The sequence below is a fragment of the Mercenaria mercenaria genome, chromosome 12 (assembly GCF_021730395.1).
Source record: "Mercenaria mercenaria strain notata chromosome 12, MADL_Memer_1, whole genome shotgun sequence".
NCBI lineage: Eukaryota > Metazoa > Mollusca > Bivalvia > Venerida > Veneridae > Mercenaria > Mercenaria mercenaria.
Window position 1 is genome coordinate 9,432,052 of NC_069372.1, and position 23,329 is coordinate 9,455,380.

General features: G+C 34.2%; 1 protein-coding gene across 3 annotated transcripts in view; it reads right to left on the reverse strand.

Annotated features, from left to right (window-relative positions):
• LOC123535276 (mitochondrial import inner membrane translocase subunit Tim10-like) overlaps positions 1-23,329 on the reverse strand; it is a 52,365-nt gene that overhangs the window by 23,258 nt on the left and 5,778 nt on the right. The window contains exons 2-8 of one of the 3 annotated variants that reach the window (XR_008366371.1): positions 18,780-19,470; positions 18,394-18,479; positions 17,928-18,091; positions 16,873-16,999; positions 15,343-15,453; positions 14,900-15,041; positions 11,776-11,878 (exon numbers count right to left, since the gene is read on the reverse strand). Coding sequence is in view for 1 of the 3 variants with exons in the window: in XM_045317866.2 (XP_045173801.1) it covers positions 19,221-19,470 (250 nt within the window). In the remaining 2 variants the exon portion in view is untranslated. Of the gene's footprint in view, positions 1-11,775; positions 11,879-14,899; positions 15,042-15,342; positions 15,454-16,872; positions 17,000-17,927; positions 18,092-18,393; positions 18,480-18,779; positions 19,471-23,329 lie in introns of those variants that run through there. The other 2 variants (XR_006683180.2, XM_045317866.2) reach the window with 2 other exon arrangements.

Sequence of the window (23,329 nt, forward strand, 5' to 3'; positions counted from 1 at the left end):
ATGATGTTACAGACAAAGTCTGACGAAGATCCATGAAGCGGTTCACGGGAAAAAGTCAATTCAAGGTATTTTCATCTTTAGCCATAGAAGCCCCTAAAAGGGAATGACTACACCCACAAAATTGGAAGAGGCCCTTGTTCCATCCACCTTTACTAATAACCCACCCAGAACAAAGTTCAGGTAAGCTAAAGAAGACACATGTCTTTTTTAAAAAATAAGTTGCACATTGCATCGCGCGATCCTAGTACCTGCGTGACCATAATGTTCGTTTGTTTGTTTTGGGTTTAACGCCGTGACCAAACAGTACGTTACATTAGTAACGGCTTGGTTTAGATACGGATGGACTATACAAATGATTTATAATTAATTAATCATTTGTATAGTTGCAGTTACAGAACTGGCCTTTTCAACATAAATTAATATTAAGAATATCATGCAAAAATGAACGAAGCCGGTAAAGTTTATTTGCGATTTGTGGATTTAAATTTTTTTTTAGTATATTGCAAATAAGGAAGTGTGCTATATTTATTAATTCTGTTCTGATTAAACTTATACAATCAACAGCTTTCTATAAGCATTTCGCCAGACTAGACTGCTTGAGACCCTTCCACATAATACTAACTAACACCAAAAGTTATTCAGTTGGAAATGTGGCAAAATTTTGTAGATATGGAACACGTTTCAGAATGGTCTTTCAAGATTTTTACTTATGAAAACATTAATATTGTTTGCTGTTGGCTTCAAGGTGGCACCCACACAGTCTAAGTCATGCTTTTACGGTGAAGGAGACAATATACTTTTTCAACTGTGTTCCTAGATAGATCTCAGGAGGTACAGCAAACAGTTACTGTCTGGCAGTTTATATTACGTCAAATTTATGTAATATTAACTCGTGATAGTCTAAAACTCCTATGACATTTAAATTATGACACTCTGGGTAGCCATTGCATTACTATAATCAAGAAAGCATGGGCTAATTACTTAATTTCACAACAATTATTTATTATATTTTGTTTCCATGAATTTGCTGCCATAAAATTATCAGAAAATGATTCAATGTTGATATTTATGTAATATTTATATGCGATATTATTTCATTATATACCCTTTTCATAGCCTGTGTGACATCTAAAAATGCACAGAACAGCTCTGTCGTGCGAGGATTTAGGATATTAAACACTTTGCTGGAAAGTTGTGATAAAAAACAGTGTAAGAATACACAGATATTAAATTATAAGTCTATGGTTAGTTTTAATACATGCTCGCTCAGGGATGTAGAATTTATTCATGAAAATCATTAGACAAAACAACTTATCCAAAAAGATAGAATAATATTACACTTGCCATTGCAAGAAGACGTAAGTATTTGTGTTCAGCAAAGACTCAGAAATTGTAAAACAGAAACATAATTTTTCATTCAAATTCTGTGCTGCGGAAAATTATCTCGATCACTGAATCAATACTGGGATGCCAAAAAAACATGAAGAGCTGAGTAAAAAAAAAATGTTGAAGAAAAACCCTGTTCATTGATTTGGAGCTTGTGTTGAAGAAAAATCTTTAAAAATTCTCGTGCATCGACTAAGAAATAATGTTGCAGAAAAAAACCTGTTCATGGATACAAAAAGTCCTGTTCCTTGACTTGCCAATGTATATTGTGATGTCCAAATACAAATTGTATGTCAGAACAAGCCTGTTCATTCACTTAAACATTTGTTGTAGAAAACCTTATGTTTTACTCAGATATTGTGTTGCAGAAAGTCTAGTCCATTGACTAAAAAATGTGTTGTAGAAAAGCCTTATGTTTAACATAGAAAATACAATGGAGGAAAATCTTCAAAGATGACTTTGAAATTATGCTGCAGGTAATTTTGAAAAAAAAGATACTGCAAAGAAATGGTGGTAAGCTGACTTCTAAAGGAGAAACAAAACCTGAAAAAAAATGTTGTGCTGCTGCAAAAAAAATGTGTACTTATTGAAAACAAGTGTACTGACTGATCGTTACAAAGTAACCTTATTAAAACCTCAAGCTATTGTGTTGCATTGATTACATTACTTCAACTATTTCCATCATTCTGCTGGATAGTAATCATACTGACACAAATATTGTGTTGCAATGACAAATGTCCTGATTTCTGATTCAATTTAGTCTTAGATTTACAAAGATACTGTGTTGAAAAAGAAATATGTTAATTTCTGGTACAATTGTTTCCAATTATCTTACTAAGATACTGAGTTGCAGTGGGAAAATGCTGATAGCTGGCATGCTTTAGAAATTTACTAACATACTGTGCTACATGGGAGAAAACGCTGATGTCTGGTACAAATGAGTAATATAAACTTCCTAAGATATTTTGTTGCATGGGAAAAAACTGATTTCTGGAATAAATCAGTCAATTTAATTCACTAAGATATAGTGTTACAACAAAATACTTCTTTACCCTACAAAGCAGCTACAAAGACTATTGTATTCAATGTAAACATTGTAATATTGCAACGCAGAAAAAAAGCATCTGTTCTCTGACTAACTGCTACAACTCAGTGTCAAATTGTACACCCGCAAAATACAAAAAAAACTATTTCCAGTAATGTACTACAACAAACCAATAACATAAACTCATTGGAAAATTGTGTTACTGGAAGAATATTTTTAACTTACTGAATCTTACAAATCACTAATGCGTGTTCACTAGGAAATTGCCATCTGAGAAAAAATATTTTACAAAATCAACCACATATAAATATATATATATATATATATATATATATATATATATATATATATATATATATATATATATATATATATATATATATTCAACAGATTTACTTTGAAATAGAAACAGCTGTAATTTCAATCATTGCAAATTAAAGATGAACTTTACTCAAATAAACCAAAGTAAACACTTTTCTACGATAGAAGATTTTGATACTGTACAATTTTCTTTTGAAATGTCTGAGTGCATTATCGGACTAACAGGAAATATTTTATCACTTTTCATCTGGATTAGAGGTAAAAATAGCAGAAAACTAGCATTCTCCATGTATTTCAAATTACTAGCATCAAGTGATATTTTCTGTTTATCTTTTGTCATTCTTGCTCTGTTAACCACATGTTCACCGTTACATACTTCGAGAGTGTTTTGGGATGTATTTAACAATATATATTACTTCTTTTATCCATTTGCACCACCGCTTTCAACCTGGATCATTGTATGTATTTGTGGCGAAAGAACGCTGAGTTTATGTTTCCCTCTCAAATTTCATACACAAGGTTCCAGTAGGAGAGCAAAAATAGCATTTCTTTCTATCTTGATTATACTTACAGGGATAAACCTGCCGCAGACTATTGTTAGACTCCTTGCAGACCATAAATTTAGAAAGACCCTTATAACGGATGAAATCTCAAATGTATATGTGCTTTGTGTTATACCATTTCTAACTATAACTACCTGCAATATCATTTCTGTAGTAAAATTATACAAAAAAAAAAAAACATCTGTTGTACACAGTGGCAGATCACAACAAATTCTAACAAAATTCACCCGCTTAAGCATAGGTTCAGGAATCCTTCACTGTATCTCTGTATTTCCAACAATGTTAGCAAGGCTTTATGTATATGAAAGGGTTCATCCACCTTTACCATGGATACAGCTTCGAATTTTGATTCTTGTAGCTGATTCCACTGTATACTTAAACAACAGTCTAAACTTCCTTTTATATTCATTCGTATCAAAAGATTTTCGAACTGATTGTAAACAGCTGCTATCCTGTAGGCGTTAACATTTAAATGATCTGCCCTTTTTACCCGCTTTTACATAATGCAAGGACGTTATGGGTTTTACAGAAGCTCGACTCAGGAATAGTATGTGTTTTTAAGGTAGTTCTGCAGATTTGAAACACATACTGTTTTACAACGTATTAACAAAATATTTTCCATGGGAAAACGCACTTTTAATGTCATTTTCGCGTATTTAAAGAATCCACTGTGTACTTATTAAGGTTTTTTTTTCATGGTTGTAGGTTTATGTATTTTCAATTTAATGGCCTAATTATATGTATTGTTCCGAGTGCTTAGTATTTCACAATTTGCCAAATACGATTTTGAGTCTTTACATTACTGCTTCTTTTGTGATATCATTTTGATTGTTTACACCAAAACCTAACAATTTACAAAAATGTAAAAAAAAGTATACATTAGAGTTAATGTTATCTTATTGACATTAACTCTACTGTATACTTTTTTTTTTAAATTAAATTGATCACTATTTGTATCTTCATACATGACACTATGAATTATCCGAAATTAAAAGTAAAATCCTTGCCACTTTAAGGAAATGTTTGTTTATAATCTGGCATATAATTTGTAATGTCCCAAAATGAACCCTTTTGTGTTTTCCAGTGTGTAAAGAAGTCTACACAAAGTTCCGACAAACAGACATTTTGTGAACATTTCTTTAAATACTTTTAAATTTATTTTTTGCATGTATGATTTCATATATTGGCATTTAAACAAAATTATATGTGTCACAATACAATGTAAACGAATGATTAATGATTAATGTTCTCTTCTGTTATGTCCTACATATTTTGAAATATATTCAATTTTTATATGTTTTGGCATTTTAGGAAAATTAGAGTTTTGAACATTTATTTGCATGCATTTTGATTAAGAAATAATAAATCGGTTCCTATATTTTATCAGTTAATAAAATATGGGCAGGAATTTGGATGCGTAATAATTAAATGGTTTAATTATTCGCATCCGAACGACTGCTAATGTTTTATTAATTGATAAAATTATTGGAACATATTTACTATTTCGATTCTAACAACGCAAATAATTCGCATTTTACAGTACTACATTTTCGGCGTAATACGTCATTCGGATCATATGCAGTTACAATTTACCCCCACGGTTAGAAAGTGTTGTATAGCCAATGGAAAATTTGATATTTGTTCCTTTTTTATTAGAACTTTGAGAAGTATTCATAAACTAGTAATCTAACAGCTCGCAAATTATTTTATGAACAGAATAATCAAATTAGGTAAGTTGACCCTGTGTTACGAGTTACAAGCATAACGTTTATATGACGTCACATCATTATGACGTCATACTTTATGTCATAGATTTATGACGTCACAGCTAATCATAATTGAGCTAATTGAATTCGCTCGTAGGGATCAAAACGTGTTTTACGGTCCTACACATAAGTCAGTATGACTTTTTATCATAATTATGTTTTTGAAATGTTATTTTTAACAGTTTGGCCCTGAAATAATCCGTATGTAATGGAACAGAAGTAGAATTTCTTATGTCACAATCGCTGGGGGTGAAATGTAACAGCCAACCTTGTTTTATTGTAGATTCATGTATAGGCGATTTCGCTATATGTTTATATAAAAATTGCTGCGGATCGTTAGAATACATTTTAGATTAAACTTAAGCCTGTATTTTTACACATTGGCATTCAAGTAATAATTATAATTTTGCTTAGCTGTCTATGTGTTTTTAACATATATTAGTAATAAAAGAACAGTCAAATTTTATGTGTTCGAAGACATTTTAGCAGGGGCCTCCGTGGCCGAGTGGTTAGAGTCGTTGACTTCAAACCATTTGCCCCTCATCGATGTGGGTTCGAAACCTCATTTGGGGCGTAGAATTCTTCACGTGAGGAAGCCATCCAGCTGGCTTACGGAAGGTCGGTGGTTCTACCCAGGTGCCCGCTCGTGATGAAATTGCGCACGGAGGGGCACCTGGGGTCTTCCTCCACCATTAAAGCTGGAAAGTCGCCATATGACCCAAAATTGTGTCGGTGCGACAATAAACCCAACAAACATTTTAGCAATAAAAGAATGAATATTTCATGAATATAAATATGTTTAAACGTTAAAGCAATAAAAAGCAGATACCTTAAGCTTTCGTGGTTAGAATTGTTTTCGTACATCTCTATAATACGATAAGCATCAGCTAAAACATCCCCGACACATTCCATCTAGTAAGTCTGATTGCTTACAAATTCATATTTCGGTTTTAAAAGTTCATTTTAAACTCGAATGACTAACCTGTGTGAAAACTGTATTGTTTTGAATTTTGACAACTTCTAGTAACAAAGGTGATAAATGACCAATAAGGAAAATCACGTTCCAAAAACACAGCCTCCCATAACCGCAACTCACAGCACGCAGAGGTGCACTTGACCATCGCATACGCACACCCGCGAACGCAGTCCATCATTGCAATTAGGAACATGGTGATAGATGTACGCGTATCTGTCAATATGAAACCTCTCTACTGACATTTTGCATTTTGAACTTTATGTTAAGCTAAGTCATCACTTAAAAGTTTGAATGCTGTAGCTGTTATACAGTATGATTTAGAGCCCTGAAATTAAAACATTTACCTGAAATTAAGTCAGATCCTTAAAATCAATCTGGATCTTCCTCCAGCAGGATTCGATCATTGTTTAAACTTTGAAAGCCACAGCTGTTATACGTTATGACTTAAATTCAAGAAACCGTTTAAGAAGTCCACGTAACAGTGGCCATGACCTTTAATTTACAGGTCCCCAAACGGTAGGGATCCTCCTATAGTGGTGCGTAGCCGCCATGCAAAGCTTGAAGGCTGTAGCTTTTATACTTTGTCACTTAGAGCCCGGAAACTAAAGCAAGCAAGATATTAAGTCAGCTCCCAGTGACCTTCACCTTTTTGCCACAAACTTTTAAATCAATGGGGATCCTCCTCTAGTGGTACTTAATCAATGTATGAAGTCTGAAAGCTGTAGCTTATATACTATATAACTTAATAGTCTGGAAACAATTTGCAGTCTTTAGATCACTGCCATCTTGACCTTTGACCTTCTGAACCTAAAACCAATAAAATTCCTAATGGATACCAAGTTTCATTTTCACGAAACAAAACTAAAATCTTTAAAAAGAGACAAAAATGATCCTAACGCTCATCTGAAGAAAACCTTAACCATCTGGCTTTGCTTCAAACTAGGCTTAGTGAAAATCATATAAGCAGTTCATGAAAATAAAAACACACTAAAGGTTTTTTTATATTTTGCTGTCAGACACCAAAAACGCAAAACCATCAAAAAATAAAGGTATTTCTATTTTAACTCTAGTATTCCCTAAAAGGTGAAGGACCTTATAATGATGCTACAAATTAAGTTTGATGAAGATCCATCAAGTGGTTCATGAGAAGGAGACATTTAAAGGCATTTCTAATTTCAGCTCTCGTAGCCCCTAAAAGGAGCCAAGTGCCCCCATTTGAACAAAATTGAGAGAGGACCATATAATGATAATATAGACCAAGTCTGATGAAGATCCGTCAAGCAGTTTATGAGAAGAAATTGTTAAAAGACTTATTCACTGATGAGGTTAACTGCCTGACGTTACATAAAGGTATATTATATCCAAATTTCATATTTAAAAACATGAACAGTTACGTCATATAGTGTAGGTAAACACAAAATTAACAGGTTTATGTGTATTATAGGTTTAAAATAGTACACAAGTATAGATAAACACAGTATAAATGTGCACTATCACTAAAATGGCTGCTTTTTAACAACCAACCGTTACTGCATGACATTTTATTATCAATGTAGCTCTTTATGCAAACTTACTTTATACATTTAGTAAAATTAAATAAATTTGATTAGGATTTTATATATCTGAAGTTAATACTTAAAGACAAAAATATTTTAGTGAAAGATGTGCATTGGATATTATGTAAGTGTAATACTGTAGAAACACGGTGTTTACCCCAAAACAACAAGTGACGGAGTATTTCAGTGGCGATACAGAATGTCCCCTACCGGTGAAAAAACAATTTTACTTGACCTTCAATGGTGACCTTGACCTTTGACCGACTGTGTGACACATAGTCTAATCATGGGGAACATTTCTGTGTAGTTATAAAAAAATCCTTCAAAGCAATTAAAAGTGCTTGAGCAGAAACAAATTTTCACTTGACCTTAAACAGTGACATTGACCTTTAACCGACAAGCATAGATCATGCGTTGGCACATCGTCTCATCATGGGGAACGTTTGTGTGTAGCACTAAGATAATCCATCAATGCATTTAAAAGTTATGGAGCAGAAACAATATTTGCTTTACCTTCAACAGTGACCTTGACCTTTAACCTACAAGCATAAGTCATGTACGTGCATAATCTACATATTGTCTTCTATCCATAAACCAGGTTTTATGGACCTGGCTTGAATACTTTTTGCAGGATACACATTTGCGGACGGACAGACATATGGGTATTTATCAGGCTACTCTTTTGTTCTCTCTTAGACACGCAAAAGAAAAAAAAAACACATAAAAGTTTACGCAATGAATGACATCAAAGAAAAAGTACAGTTACCTATTGTTCCTATAGCCGCCTAAATGTGCAAATGTAAGCTCGGACAGACGGACGGACGGAAGGCATTCCTAAAGTCCCATCCGGTGTTCCACCAGCAGGGGACTAAAAACAAACAAAAAGGACATGTTATATAAGAAATTATGTTCATTCCAATTTGGTATATCTATGGGCCCAAGAAATTTTGCATCTGCAGCCAGCAGTTCAAGCCATCTGTGGTTCCAAGGAAAAGGTGAGATTTACACCTTAACGTACTTATCAGATATATATACCACGACGCCTTCTACGAACAAAGCTATCAATTAGTCGTAAAGGGTGTTACAATATTATTTTATGTAAACTATATATTCTGCTATTCCTAGGACCTGAGCAGTTTAATATCTGATAATGTGGAACTTACAAAGCAAATTATTCATGTTGCTTACAAAACACCATATCAAAGTAAATATTCTTAAAAAGGTGGAGCTTAAACAAATTATGAGATTCTCTAATGTAATTCAAAGTCTAAATACACTTTTTAGGGACCATCAAACTAGGAAATGTACTGCTGTATCAACACTGCTACAATGTCAATTATTCTAAATATTTATTATACATTAAAAAGCCTTATTATTCTTGGGTATTTGAAACGTATAATGAACAAGTTTATATAACACATACTTCTACTTGACATATTATCAAAACCCTATCCCTTTAATATAACAAGAGCTGTCCGTAAGACAGCCAAGCTCGACTATTCAAATTTGTCCCAGAAGCAGGAAAATTTTACCCAAAATGTTAAAGGCCTAGATTTTGGCAGTGGGCCAAGGGATTTCTGTCTTCACCAGCACAGTTGGGGGCTAATGACCATCACAGTATGGTTCCAATAAACAAGGGTCATTGTTTATTGGAGAGTCAGTCTACCTTTCAAGTGTATCAATTAGTGAGAAGGTGAAACTATGTAATTTATTTTAAATTAATGAATAATTAATAACATTTAAAGTTATACTAGATTTTATTTGGCATTTCTATGTAAAGAAAAATAGTGTTGATCAAACACAATAATAAAATAATCAGAAACTTATTTTCACAATAATAAAATAATGAGAAACTTTCATAAAGAAGTCTGCAAGTTTTATTATTTTCAATATTATTACTGTATCTTTTATCATCCTATTAGTAATATAGTAATAATAATAATTATGATAATAATAATAATTATTATTATGATTATTATAACATTAAAGTAATAGTTATTATCATCTATATAATGTCAAAATAATAATTATTATTATCATCATTCCACATTCACTGAAGAAAAATTAATTTCTTTCAACTCCACTGCACACATCTTCATGGTCTAGTTTGGGTCCCTGCTGTGCTAACTGCCCTCTAATCAGTTACTGTTACATAATCGCTGATAAGCAGCAGATAAGATGGGAGTTGTATATTGGATTGGGGGGGGGGGGGGGGGGGGGGGCACTTATATAGTAGTGAATCTAGGCCTTTTAAATATCAAAAGAGTTTTAAGTTCAAAAGAGGACATAATTTGACCAAAATGCATATCAGAGTTATGAGACTTGCTGCTATCAACTAGTATTATAACCCTGAAGACACAATGTGGAGTTTCAATTTAATAACTGCATTAGTTTTGGAGATAGTAGCTTGCATGTAAAACTTTAACCAGAATTTTCTAAGTCCAAAAAGGGGCATAATTTGCTAAAAATACATGTCAGAGTTATGGGACTTGACCCAGTGAGGTTAGTAATTGACCTAGAAAAAGAATAAATAAGTTTCAAATCTATATGCCTTTTAGTAATAACTGTATGTACTTGCACGCAAAACTTTAACCAGAATTTTCTAAGTCCAAAAGGGGGCATAATTTGGCCAAAATGAAGGTCAGAGTTATGGGACTAGCTGCTATCAACTAGTTTTATAACCCCGAAGACACATATGAAGTTTTAATTCAATATCTGCATTGGTTTTGGAGACAGTAACTTGCATGTAAAACTTTAACCAGAATTTTCTAAGTCCAAAAGGGGGCATAATTTGCGCAAAACACATGTCAGAGTTATGGAACTTGACCCAGTGAGGTTGGTAATTGACCTAGAAAAAGAATTAATAAGTTTCAAAGCTATATGCCTTTAAATGATGGCTGTATGTACTTGCATGCAAAACTTTAACCAGAATTCTCTAAGTCCAAAAAGGGGCATAATTTGCGCAAAACACATGTCAGAGTTATGGAACTTGACCCAGTGAGGTTGGTAATTGACCTAGAAAAAGAATAAGTAAGTTTCAAAGCTATATGCCTTTAAATGATGGCTGTATATACTTGCATGCAAAACTTCAACCAGAATTTTCTAAGTCCAAAAGGGGGCATAATTTGGCCAAAATGAAGGTTAGAGTTATGGGACTTGCTGCCATTAACTAGTTATATAACCCCGAAGACACATGTGAAGTTTCAATTCAATATCTGCATTAGTTTTGGAGATAGTAACTTGCATGTAAAACTTTAACCAGAATTTTCTAAGTCCAAAAGGGGGCATAATTTGCTCAAAATACATGTCAGAGTTATGGCAGAGTTATGGAACTTGACCCATTGAGGTAAGTAACTGACCCAGAAAAAGAATAAATAAGTTTCAAAGCTATATGCCTTTAAATGATGGCTGTATGTATTTGCATGCAAAAACTTAACCAAGGTGTGACGCCGACGCCAGGGTGAGTAGAATAGCTAGACTGTTCTTCGAATAGTTGAGCTAAAAATGGCATTCTCATATTTAACCATACTGATCAGTTAGCCTGGTTCTCTGGCTGAATGTTTTTGTTGTTTTTTTTTCAATAAATACTGCAAGCATTTTGTAAGTAGCATCTAAGCCTCTTAAATACCGCATTTTCATCTGATGATTGAACAAACCTGTCAGTTAAGAAACATCCTGCTAGAGTTACTTCTATTGTTAATGAAGAGAAACGCAGAAACTGGAGCCAGTCTACAAATTTATTTACTTTATCTGCTGTGATGAGATGTCTCTGTTCTATTCTACTGGGTTAAAAATCACTTCCGGACAGACATAATGTTTCAAGTCAGTTTTAGGGCATGATTATATGAGAAAGGAATCCATTCTCCTTCACATTTTTATATGTGTGTGCTCTGATCTTGACCTATATTTAACATTGACTGTCCTTCAAAGCAATTATATAATAATAATAATAATAATATAAGTTAAGACCAGCCTCAACATTAGCATCTGACTGATTGTTTCTAATGATAATTTTGAAATTGATTAACCTTCAGCCTGCTGGCGGCAAGTGATTTTGCCACTGATTGTTCGCTATTCAGTAAGTAAATTGTCTGTATTTTCTGACTGGTCTCCAAACAGTGTTATAATCTGAATCTACCTTGAATCTCCCTGTAACACTTACATATCCTCTACTTCCACAACACAAAGTTCCTCTGCAGAGGTGATATCGCCGAGTCTGTTAGACTGCCCAACAACAATGTTACACAGTTAATTGTACACTGATCCTGAAATTTCAAAGTCTTTGTTAAAACCAAATTTGAAATCACAAAACTTCTATTACTACAACTACTGATACTATAAAACGTTCGATATTTTCATGATTGAAATTAGAAAGCTTTAATCATTGCAATTACTGGAATATAAAAAAGCTTTATGCCTGCTATTACTAAATGTATAAAACCTTAATTATCATAATTACTGAAGTAGAAAAAAACTCTTCAGCACTGCGCTAAACTGGTCAGCTTCAGACCCTTCCACATAATACTAGCTTACATATAAAAGTGTTTCCAAAAGTTATTAAGCTGGAAATAGGGTAACATTTTGTAAACTGTTAGAGTGAGATATGGAACATGGCACAGAGTGGTCTTTTCATGATGCAAAAGACTTATGAAATTGTTGTTGGCTACACACAATCTATGCCATATGACAAATTCCCGCTTTTATGGTGAAGGAAGACCAGATACTATCTTCAGTAAGTCTTGGATTGATCTCAGGACCTACAGCAAACTGTCTGGCTATTTATATTAAGTCAAATTTATGTAACATTAACTGCTTACAGACAAACATTCTATGACATTCAAGTTATGGCATTCTGGTTTGCCATTTAATATCATCAGTAAAACATGGGCTTATTACTTAACATCATAATGATACAATATTGTTGTAATCTATTCTGTTACCAGAAAATAGCAGTGACCTATAAAGTATCAGTAAGTGATGTGATGGTGACATTTATGTCATATTTTTATGCCATATAATTTCATTATATACTGTAACAGCACACGTTTTCGTTGTGTCAAAATTTCGCAAATTTGAAAACTTGAATATGTTTGCGAGGTTTTACATATGCGAGATTCTAAAACAGCTATCCTGCTTGTCTCGACCTCAAAACCTACACATCTTGCAGCGTTACCTTTCAGCGTTACCAAAGGTAACGTACTAATACCGACCAACCGCTATTAATTGTATGGGTGTAGTAACACCTTTGTTTTGTTTTGTTGGGTTTTAGGTCGCACCGACACAATTAACGGTCATATGGCGACTTTCCAGCTTTGATGGTGGAGGAAGACCCCCGGTGCGCTCCGTGCATTATTTCATCACGGGCGGGCACCTGGGTAGAACCACCGACCTTCCGTAAGCCAACTGTATGGCTTTCGTAACATGAAGAATTCAACGTCCCGAGTGAGGCTCGAATCCACATAAATGAGGGGCAAGTGATTTGAAGTCAGAAACCTTAACCACTCGGCCATGGAGGCCCCATGTAACACCTTTAATTAAATATTTGCGAATAAGACGAAGCGGTGACGATCCATACTTCAAGAGGACCACCTCAACTTAAATCAATATATAATATGCGAAAACCATGCCCATAACGGTGATAAGGTCTGGGATATTATGCTATAGGGGATATAAATCTGGATTTGTTTCTCCGTTCATCCGTCTGCACGTTAAGGTACATTATGTGTTACACATATCGCCAAAAGAAAAAATGACTAAACATTTTTATACTTTACTGAAATGTTCAACAAAAGACGTTGTGCATACGAGTCAATGTGGTCAAGGTGAGCTCTGCTGTTAATGAACGATTCACATGATGGCCATATCGTCCAGGGTTGCTTACATAATATTGACTGTTTGGCCCTGAATATATGTCATGACAAGCTGTCTTATGGAAACTAAGATTTGTTTTAATACGTAACGAGCGCTCGTAGAACACGAAATGCCCCTTATGATGCATTCAGTAACTGCACAAGGAACAGAAATTATTTGATCACTGTGCACTGGACGTTTGACTTACTGACCTCAAATCAATAATTATTGGTAATTTACCAGTCATACGTGACCACGTATCAAATGTGATCTTAGACCAAAGCATTCTCTAGTTATTTGGCAAAACAATATACCCCTACTTCTTCGAAGGGGGCGTAACTAGATGGACAAGGAAAGTTTCATGAAGATCCAATTAAATCTGATTTCTGATTTTATAATTTTCTATTATTTGAACATCTAATGACCTATATTTTATAAAAATATGACCCCGTTTTGCAAATACAATTTTTATTTATTTAGGACAAAGGTAGAAAATGTGAAATGTAGCTAGATACCAAATTTTATATTGTTGACTAGTATTTCTATAATTCTACCATGTGACCAGCTTTTCGACCCAACTGACACAGTTTAGGTTCAGAAATTGCTCTCATATAGACAAACATTCTAACATGATGTTTACATCAGATACAAAGTGTAACTGTTGTCTCTACAGCGTTAGCAATGCTTTAATGTTACACAAGATAACCGAGTTTAAACCTTAATGATTTAAACAGAAAAGAAGATCTGACTGATATTTAGGAAAAACGGGTAGAAATATTGTTCTATATAATTATATTATTTGAGACTGTGAATTTGTCTTACCCTAAGATAACACGGTTAAGAACACGACTTGGACTTTCTGATAAAAATCTGAACAGAACTGTCTATAGTTTGACCTCATTTTTGACCCCAGTTTCAATTTCAAACTCCACCTACACTTTATAGAATATTATCTTAAGATGGTCAGAGAAGTTTTCCATGATTTGACATAATGACCTAGTTTTTGATCCCAGATTACCCAATGTTTAAATTGAAGATAACCTAATGTAAAAAGAATTCTCACTAAATTTCCTTTAGATGAAATAAAAACATTTTCTCTCTACAGCTAAGAATGTTTTTTTTTCTAGAAGTTGACCTTATGACCAAGTTATTGACCCCGAATGACCAAACCATTAACCTGACCAAGATTTTATAAAAATACAACTTTCTAGCAAATATTTATGTATCTCAGGTAGAAAACAGGCCTAAAAATTGTTAAGAAATTCCTCTATGATATATGACCTAATGACCAAGTTTTATATCACAGATAACACTAGAAGTAACTGAAATACTATGAGGGGTCCTTGAAACACTGTAACAGTCCTTGGAATAATGTCCGAGGCCTTTGCAATATTATCAGTGTTCTCTGAAATACTGTCAGAAATCAAGCACAGTACCTTTGCTTGGGGTCCTTCCTAAGCTGCAGTAACAATATCATGTGTTTCACTGTCTGAAACATATTTTACAAGCATTTCTATACTTCCTGGTAGTTCCGGTACATGTGATTTCCATGTTCGGGAGAATCGTTGATAAGTTACCCTGAAACATTGATCGTTTAACATCTTTTCGTTAAAACCATTTTAAAAGAATTTAAGATACAATGGAATCATTAATGTTCATGGGGGACTGATCTTATTGAATTTATTTGTAAGTCAATCCTTGAAATTAAGTACCAGTGAACAAATTACATTATCAGAGTATTATCTACGATGTAAAATCCACACGAAATAGCCGTTTTGACCAAATCTACAAACTTTTTTGCCCATAAAATTAAATGACTCCACAATACGCATATGTCACATATAACAGTGTTTCGTTAACGTAATGCTGAAGTTCTTACATGTGCTCAGTTCCTTAGCAAGTAACTGACAACTTCTTCACAAGAATCACAGGTGGCGGAAAAATGGTTTCTGACTTACTGTCTTTCACAGACATCAACAAGAAGATTCGCCTGGAGAAATGAAAAGGGCATTGTAAAGACGCTACAGGTCAAGTCTGATGAAGATCCGTCACAAGCGGTTCATGAGAACACATACATTTTCAGCTCTAGCAACGCCTAAAAAGGATCAAATGTCCCCAACTGAAACCAATTGGAAGAGGACTTTATAATGATGACAGAGACATAATTTGATGGAGATCCTTCGAGCGGTTCATGAGAAGGAGTTGTATAAATGTGTTTCTATTTTTAGATCCTGAAAGGGGCCAAATACGCCTATTTGAACAAACTTGAGTGCTTACATTGCAAGGATGCTACAGACAATATCTGGTGTTATTCTGACCAGTAGTTTCCGATGAGAAGATATTCAAGTTAAAATGTTTACGACAGACGACTGATCATCCACCTATACTAACAGCTTACGCAGAACCCATGCTTTACGTCAGCTAAAATATTCCACCTATACTAACAGCTTACGCAGAACCCATGCTTTACGTCAGCTAAAATATTCCACCTATACTAACAGCTTACGCAGAACCCATGCTTTACGTCAGCTAAAATAATCCACCTATACTAACAGCTTACGCAGAACCCATGCTTTATGTCAGCTAAAATAATCCACCTATACTAACAGCTTACGCAGAACCCATGCTTTACGTCAGCTCAAATAAATTTAGAACTAGAGATGCTTTTGAGAAAATCGCAGGTCTCCCACGACAGCCTAATCATCTGAATAGTAAGTCTGTCTTTATATACTGTTTGCAGCCGATTGCTATCTGTTGGAGTTGGAGTAAGGGTAACCAGTCTACATCTCTGTATCGGTAATTATGTTCAAAGGCCATAATTCCGAAGTGCCTGTGCCAATTTGGCTAGTTATCAAACTTGGCCGAAGACTTATTGGCAAACACATTTTGTTTAAGTCTGGTAAAGATCCGATGAGAAATGTTCGACTTAGAGTGCGGACAAGCTTTGTGACAGACATACAGACAGGAGTAAATCAATTTGTCTCCCACATCACTGTGTGGTGGGAGACATAAATATAGAACATGTGAAGTACCCGACACATCATCACAGTGAAGTGTCTGAAGTTTCAATAAGTTCTCACTAGTAGATGGCACGCAAATGTACATAAAGAAAATCTTAACCAACTTTTGTGTAATAGCTCTACCTACACTTCTAACGCAAAAACTCTTACATAACCTATGGTTTCTGCAATGATTTTCTAAAATGTAATGTTCTCGTTATAAATTTCAATATTCGGTAACATTTATTTTAATTTTGTAACTTTTTAAAGTAGTTAAATTAACTTATGAAGAGATAGTTCGATTCTAATTGAAATTTCTGTATGTCAATTTAAGAATACATGTATAAACATAAAAAGATAATGGCAAACTTTCAAAAATAATATCAGAAATATGTCAAATGTATATTTACATGATGCTAAACGGCTTAGTCAGGAGCTGTGTAATCATAATTATCATGTGGGTCCAAAAATCCCTCGATATGTTGACCTCTTTCATGTATGTAAGGCATCCTGCTGGCTTATGGAAGATCGGTAATTCTGAAAGTTTGTTATTGTAACAAATCTTTTTTCAGGACCTAGTCCTGTTTCTAAGTCGTGAAAAAAGACATAAATCATAAATGTATTGTATTTGTTAAAAGAGTAAAATTCTTTATATGGTTACATGCAGATCTTGACATAAGCATTGATCAAATATCAAAAACTATGAATTTTCCTCTTATACACAGTCGGATAGCAACTTTCGTTTTTTTCTTTCAAGGAAAGTTTACGCTCATTAAGTTAATACTTTTTATGAAAACAGAATAACAAACTTATGGTTTTGGTGAAATTTCTATTCGTCATTTTAAACAGCCTGGCCTACAAGTATGCAGGGAGGGTTAAAGAAATATTTTTAGATATTGGCTAAATATTCGAAAAAAGAGCTTCCGTGTTCGACTAGTTAAGGCTATTGTCTTCCAATCACTTGCCCATCAACGCTGTGGATTCGAAACTACTTTTGTCATCTGCTTTTACGTAAGGTCAGTGGTTTTACCAAGGGGCACGCCAGTTTCTGAAACACTTCATTAATGGAACTTGGGGTCTTCCTCTGCCATTAGGGGGGCCTCCGTGGCCGAGTGGTTAGAGTCGTTGACTTCAAACCATTTGCCCCTCATCGATGTGGGTTCGAAACCTCATTTGAGGCGTAGAATTCTTCACGTGAGGAAGCCATCCAGCTGGCTTACGGAAGGTCGGTGGTTCTACCCAGGTGCCCGCTCTTGATGAAATTATGTACGGAGGGGCACCTGGGGTCTTCCTCCACCATTAAAGCTGGAAAGTCGCCATATGACCTAAAATTGTGTCGGCGCGACGTTAAACCCAACAAAATAAAAAAAAAATCCTCTGCCATTAATGCTTGAATGTCGATACATATAATAACGTCGAGATAATGTCTAACCAGATATTACACATGGCCTAAAAGCTTACGTACCTCAGTGTGAATCAGTTGATGTAGGGTAAAATATCAATTACAGTGTCGAATTCTACTTTTATATATGTAAGTCATCCATCTGTCTTATGGGAAATATCTGTAGTTTACACACATGAAATCTTGTACTTGTAACAACGTGCAGAGGGGCACCCGAGGCTCTTCAGCTGAAATTAGAATGTCGCAAAATGTCTCACTCTGAATACATTGTATTTGTGACATAAAAAGACAAAGTTATTTGAGTATTCCGCCAGGAAGTGTGCATACTGGGTATTTCCGTAGTAGTTGTTTCTAAGCAAATAAAAAACTGATTTTAAAGTAGTAAATTCCCATTCTAATTGCAGGAAAATTTGGAAATATAGGCCTAGTTGAATGTACTCATACTACCCGCAGAAACAAGATATTGCAGTATATCTATATACACATTATGAAACATGTTTTCCATTACGATTTTGTGAAGCTCATTTACCTGGTTTTCATCCTGAGTGAACATACTAAAAGTGGAAATTGTGCAACTGACAAGGACATGTCACGTGCATACATGACTGACTGGTGCTGAAAATAGTAAATATAGTACTCAAAACAGTTTTCATCACATGAAGAGTGCAGTACCTAAGACAACAATATAACAGATTAGATAAGTTTAAGAATCCATTGTTTAATATGTAATTACATTCACTTTATTACACGTTGGCATTCTGTATAGTAAATGATAAACCATAGGAATGTATTATGAAAAGAAATGGCTAAATTCAGCTTACCTTAAAATAATGACTGCATTTTTCTCTGTGTGCATTTAATATTTTTTGTAAATATAATCATCAACTTTAAGCAATAGCTTGTACGGTTACTTACCAACAGATCAAATCTATTCACCTTATGAAACACCTACGGTAGATACATGTAAGCAGGGCTGAATGTATTATTGTATTTTTTCTTTTCTTTTATTTTTCTTTCTTATTTTTCTTTTGAAAAAGTGCGACCAAGTTTTGTTTTAATAGAAAATGAAGTTAAATTCATTGTTTACATTTTTATTGACACTGAAATCAAACTTTCAATATCACATAACATTATCAGTTTCTACCGGTTCATTACAAATACACCAATTGAAATGATCCTCGTTTAAACAGCGATCTGTATTTCTGTGAAAATGTTCGGGAACTGTATGGAAATGACCTCTTAAGATTTAACATTGTATTAATTAACTGTAGCTATACGAACTCAATTTCTTGAGCGTAAATACAGTCTCCCATTTTGAACACGCCAAGAACATTAAAATTTCAGTTTGACTGTTTTTCATCCAGTCTGTTCTTTTTCTACTTTTTGTTTTAATTTAAAGGCTTCCGTGTCTTCTAAGCTAGTCTGGTATGGTGGACGTGCAAGTAGGTCATAGGTCTCCTTATCACGTGATATTCGTCGACCAATCAAATCATGCAATTCCATATATTTGGCAACACACCGGTCCATACACACAGCTTCGTTTTTCACGAGGTTTGTCTGGTCGTATTTATGATTCAAACACTTCTCTGAACACGTTCTCTTCACTCTGCAAATAATTAAAGGAACACAGCTTTAAGTATTTAAAAGAATTAAAAATATATTATTATGTTCCTGTCCTTCAATGAGAACAAATTACACTCCTTTTTGCAATTACAAATATGTTTTCTTCTCTTACTGATGTTTATATACTCGAGTTAAATGCATAATTTCTCATGTCAAGTTCACATCATGTTAGGAAATAACAGAAAATGCTTTATATTGAAAAATATGCATTATATTATTAAAAAAATCTTGTCATTCGGCAACAATGAAATTTCAAAATGACTTAAAATTTGTGACATGTACTCACGATATATGTTTATGTGAATATAAATGTGTACGTTCGATATATACTTGTGAACTTTTTCAACTACAGCACTAAAAGAGTGTTCTGTTAAACAGTACAAAACTGAACAATATACACATTCATGTAGCCTGGGAATCCAGTTATCCAGCTGTTGTCGTATAATGACTTTATGAATTCATTATACTTATTTAGATAAGCATATTTTATCATCTTGTTTTTCGGTCAGCAATATGTCATCGGTCAGTAAAAAAAGTCATACACAAAGAATTTCGGAATGCTACTTTAAATAACTTCAGCGTTTGTTTACATCTGGAAAATGACAGGTTAAGATATCTCGTCCAGGTTAATTACCCTCTGGCCACGTTATTCGCTGCGTCATGATTGTTGTTTTGTTTCTAACTAATTGTAATGACAGATGACTAAATGAAATAATGACATGTTTTTATTATTATGGTCAAAATGCGTGCCCTTTTGGAGAAAAACAATTTAGTCATCCCTACGAAGTTTTCCTTAAATACCGCTAAATTCTAGATAGAACTTCAGTATCAATCTGCCCGTGCTAATGTTAGTAACGTATGCCGATACTCCATACGATTTAAGATAGTTTAGAGCCGGGGCAATTAGCAATGAATTATTATTGTTAGAGTTAGACATTAATGAAATAATAGAGATTATGTTAGGGAATTGTGAAGAAAGACATTGTTGTATATATTAACTCAGAACATAGTACTATATTAAACAGTAGTTATCATAGAGAACAGAGTTGTTGTTGTTGTAGTTAGAATAGTGAACTTTAGACCCTGTTACACCACACTGTGACATTTTTCTTTCAGCAAATTGTTGATAATATCAGAACCAGTTAACACTAATTTGTGAAAATTTACCGGAATCTTTATCGCACATAATGATTATATATAAAATGTTTTATTTTGACAAAGCATCTCATCGACTTCTCTGGCTAGCATTTATAGTATGTTTGCCAAACTATAGAAGAATACTACATTAATAGGTAAATTGCGATATTATTTTGTTTTATCCTGTCACTTGCAGTATTTACGACCCGATATCATGGTGCCGTATATCTTTCTTGATATACCGTCAGTTGACACGTGACCAGTGATATACGGTCAGTTAATGATGTGACCTTATGATCGATATTGTTATCATAAGAAATTTTGCATTGAAACCATCACTATTGTGTTGGAAATGTCCGAACTAAGAAAATGGGTGGTCAAATAATGAGTTTTTATTCAAAAACGAAGAAGTTATTGCGATTTTGTCGGTGATTACGTTATTATATCAGTGACGTCATTACGAATATGACGTCATTATAACGGTTGTCGCACACTTATTTTTTAAAATTAAATTGCTAAATATAGGAAAATGAAGTAATGACAAGATAAATAGAATAATAGGTTAGTGCCTAAGATGGAGAAAGTTTATCTGGCTCGGCTCCGGACATTATCAGGTTCGCCTTCGGCTCACCCTGATAACCTCCTCCACCTCGCCAGATAAACTTTCTCATCTACGGCACTAAACTATTATCCTCTATATATTCACCACTACAACTGAATACAAAACAATATACTTTCGAGCTTCCCGTCACTGTCAGTAACATTCCAGTACGTTTGAAACATTATTTTAAGGCATTTTTTTAGTTTCCAATCAGTCTTGAACAAGTTATCTCTATATGTGTATAGAAATAATCTTTATAAAATAAAATATGTTTGCAACTTTATCCAATAGGTGTTTTCGATATTTTCCACATAATACAATAATAATTCAATCTAACTAAAGTACATTTCCAATTACGCTACGCTTAGGATCTCGACGTGCTATTGATAGCCTCGTTCTGAATACCCTTCCGCTAGCCAGTCAGAGCCTTACTTACAATATTTTGTATGTGAAAGTAGAAGTTTAAAAAATCTATATTTAGCCTGGGTTTTTTCATATTTACAATTCTTATGACGACCTCACCGCGACCAAGCCCTCGTGTATTGAGATAAATCATATGTCACGATACGGACTTGGTCACGTAAGGTGTCAGACAGCCGGTTAGCTCAGTCGGTAGGACACTCGCCCTGTAAGCGAGGGGTCCCGGGTTCGAGCCCTGGACTGACTACACATTTTTCTCATCCTTTGACATTCGACGCTATTTTGATGGTTCAGCCAAATGCTTGTTGAAACGAGTCGTCTGATTGGTTCAAATAAAAATAGATTTGCGAAAAAAAAATAGCAATTTCGGAAATCCAAATATACAGAAAGATGAATGTGAATGGGTCATTCTCAGATCTTCGTTTAGAAGATCAAGGACTTTAATCAGACTGAATAATAATTTTAAATAAAATTTCAATTCATTTCTTTCGTGGATACTGATTTTCGGTTACAAAACAACAACGGCAGACAAAGTATATCTGTGGCCGCTACAATTGAACAAAACTAACAAACTGACTCTTTGTGTGTGTGTGTGTGTGTGTGTGTGTGTGTGTGTGTGGTTTGGGGAGGGGGATAGAAGGGTTTACTTCTCCTAACTGTTACAACTTAATTCCCCAAAAAATGTATTGCAAAATAATTTTCGATTTCATTTAATAATTGTAATCAGTTTACTGATATTGTTAATATTTACATGTACGTACATATACTTCCGTTCTCATATGCACTATTTAGCACGTGTAATCAGTTGGCAGATGCTGTTAATATTTACAGATATTATATGTATGAACATATACTTGTTCTCAAATGCACTAATTAACACGTGCACTCAGCTTACTGATATTGTTAATATTTACATATATTACCAGTACGTACATATACTTCCGTTATCATATGCACTAGTTAACAAGTGCAATCAGTCGGCACATATTGTTAATATTGACAGATATTACATGTACGTACATATACTTCCGGTTAACATGTCTGGTCAGTTGACAGATATTGTTTAAAATGTTCATCGGGTTACGCTTCAAATGTTCATTTCATAGAATGATTAATTTTGGCACGTGTAACATGACACATTCTAAACTTTGTACAGGTTTGAACTTAATTAACGTTTTTGTATGCCCTTAAAGTCTGATCATGTGGGTTTTGAAATAACATAATATTGCAGGCAAGTCCCAATTTCACTTTTTACAATGCATATAACGTAACTTGTATTTGTATCATTGTATTTCACATAAGAAAGATTTGTGTTTTTTTTAAAAATCTGTCTGTATTACATGGCTAGTTTTTGTTGGGACTTTTGTTTGGTTAAACGTCACAACTACACAATTATAGGCCAGTTGACGACTTTCAAGCTTTTCATGGAGGAGGAAGGCTTGAGGTACCCCTGCAGGAATTATTTCATCACGGACGATCACCTGGTTAGAACCACCGACCATCTGTAAGCCAGCTAGATGGCTTCCTCACATGAAGAATTCAACGCCCCAACTGAGGCTCGAGCCCACATCGGTGAGGAGCACATTAACCACTCGGCCACGGAGGCCCCTAGCTAGTTTTTAGCTTGTATATCAATATATTTTGTACATGTTACATGAGACTGATACTGTTTAAATTGATGGCT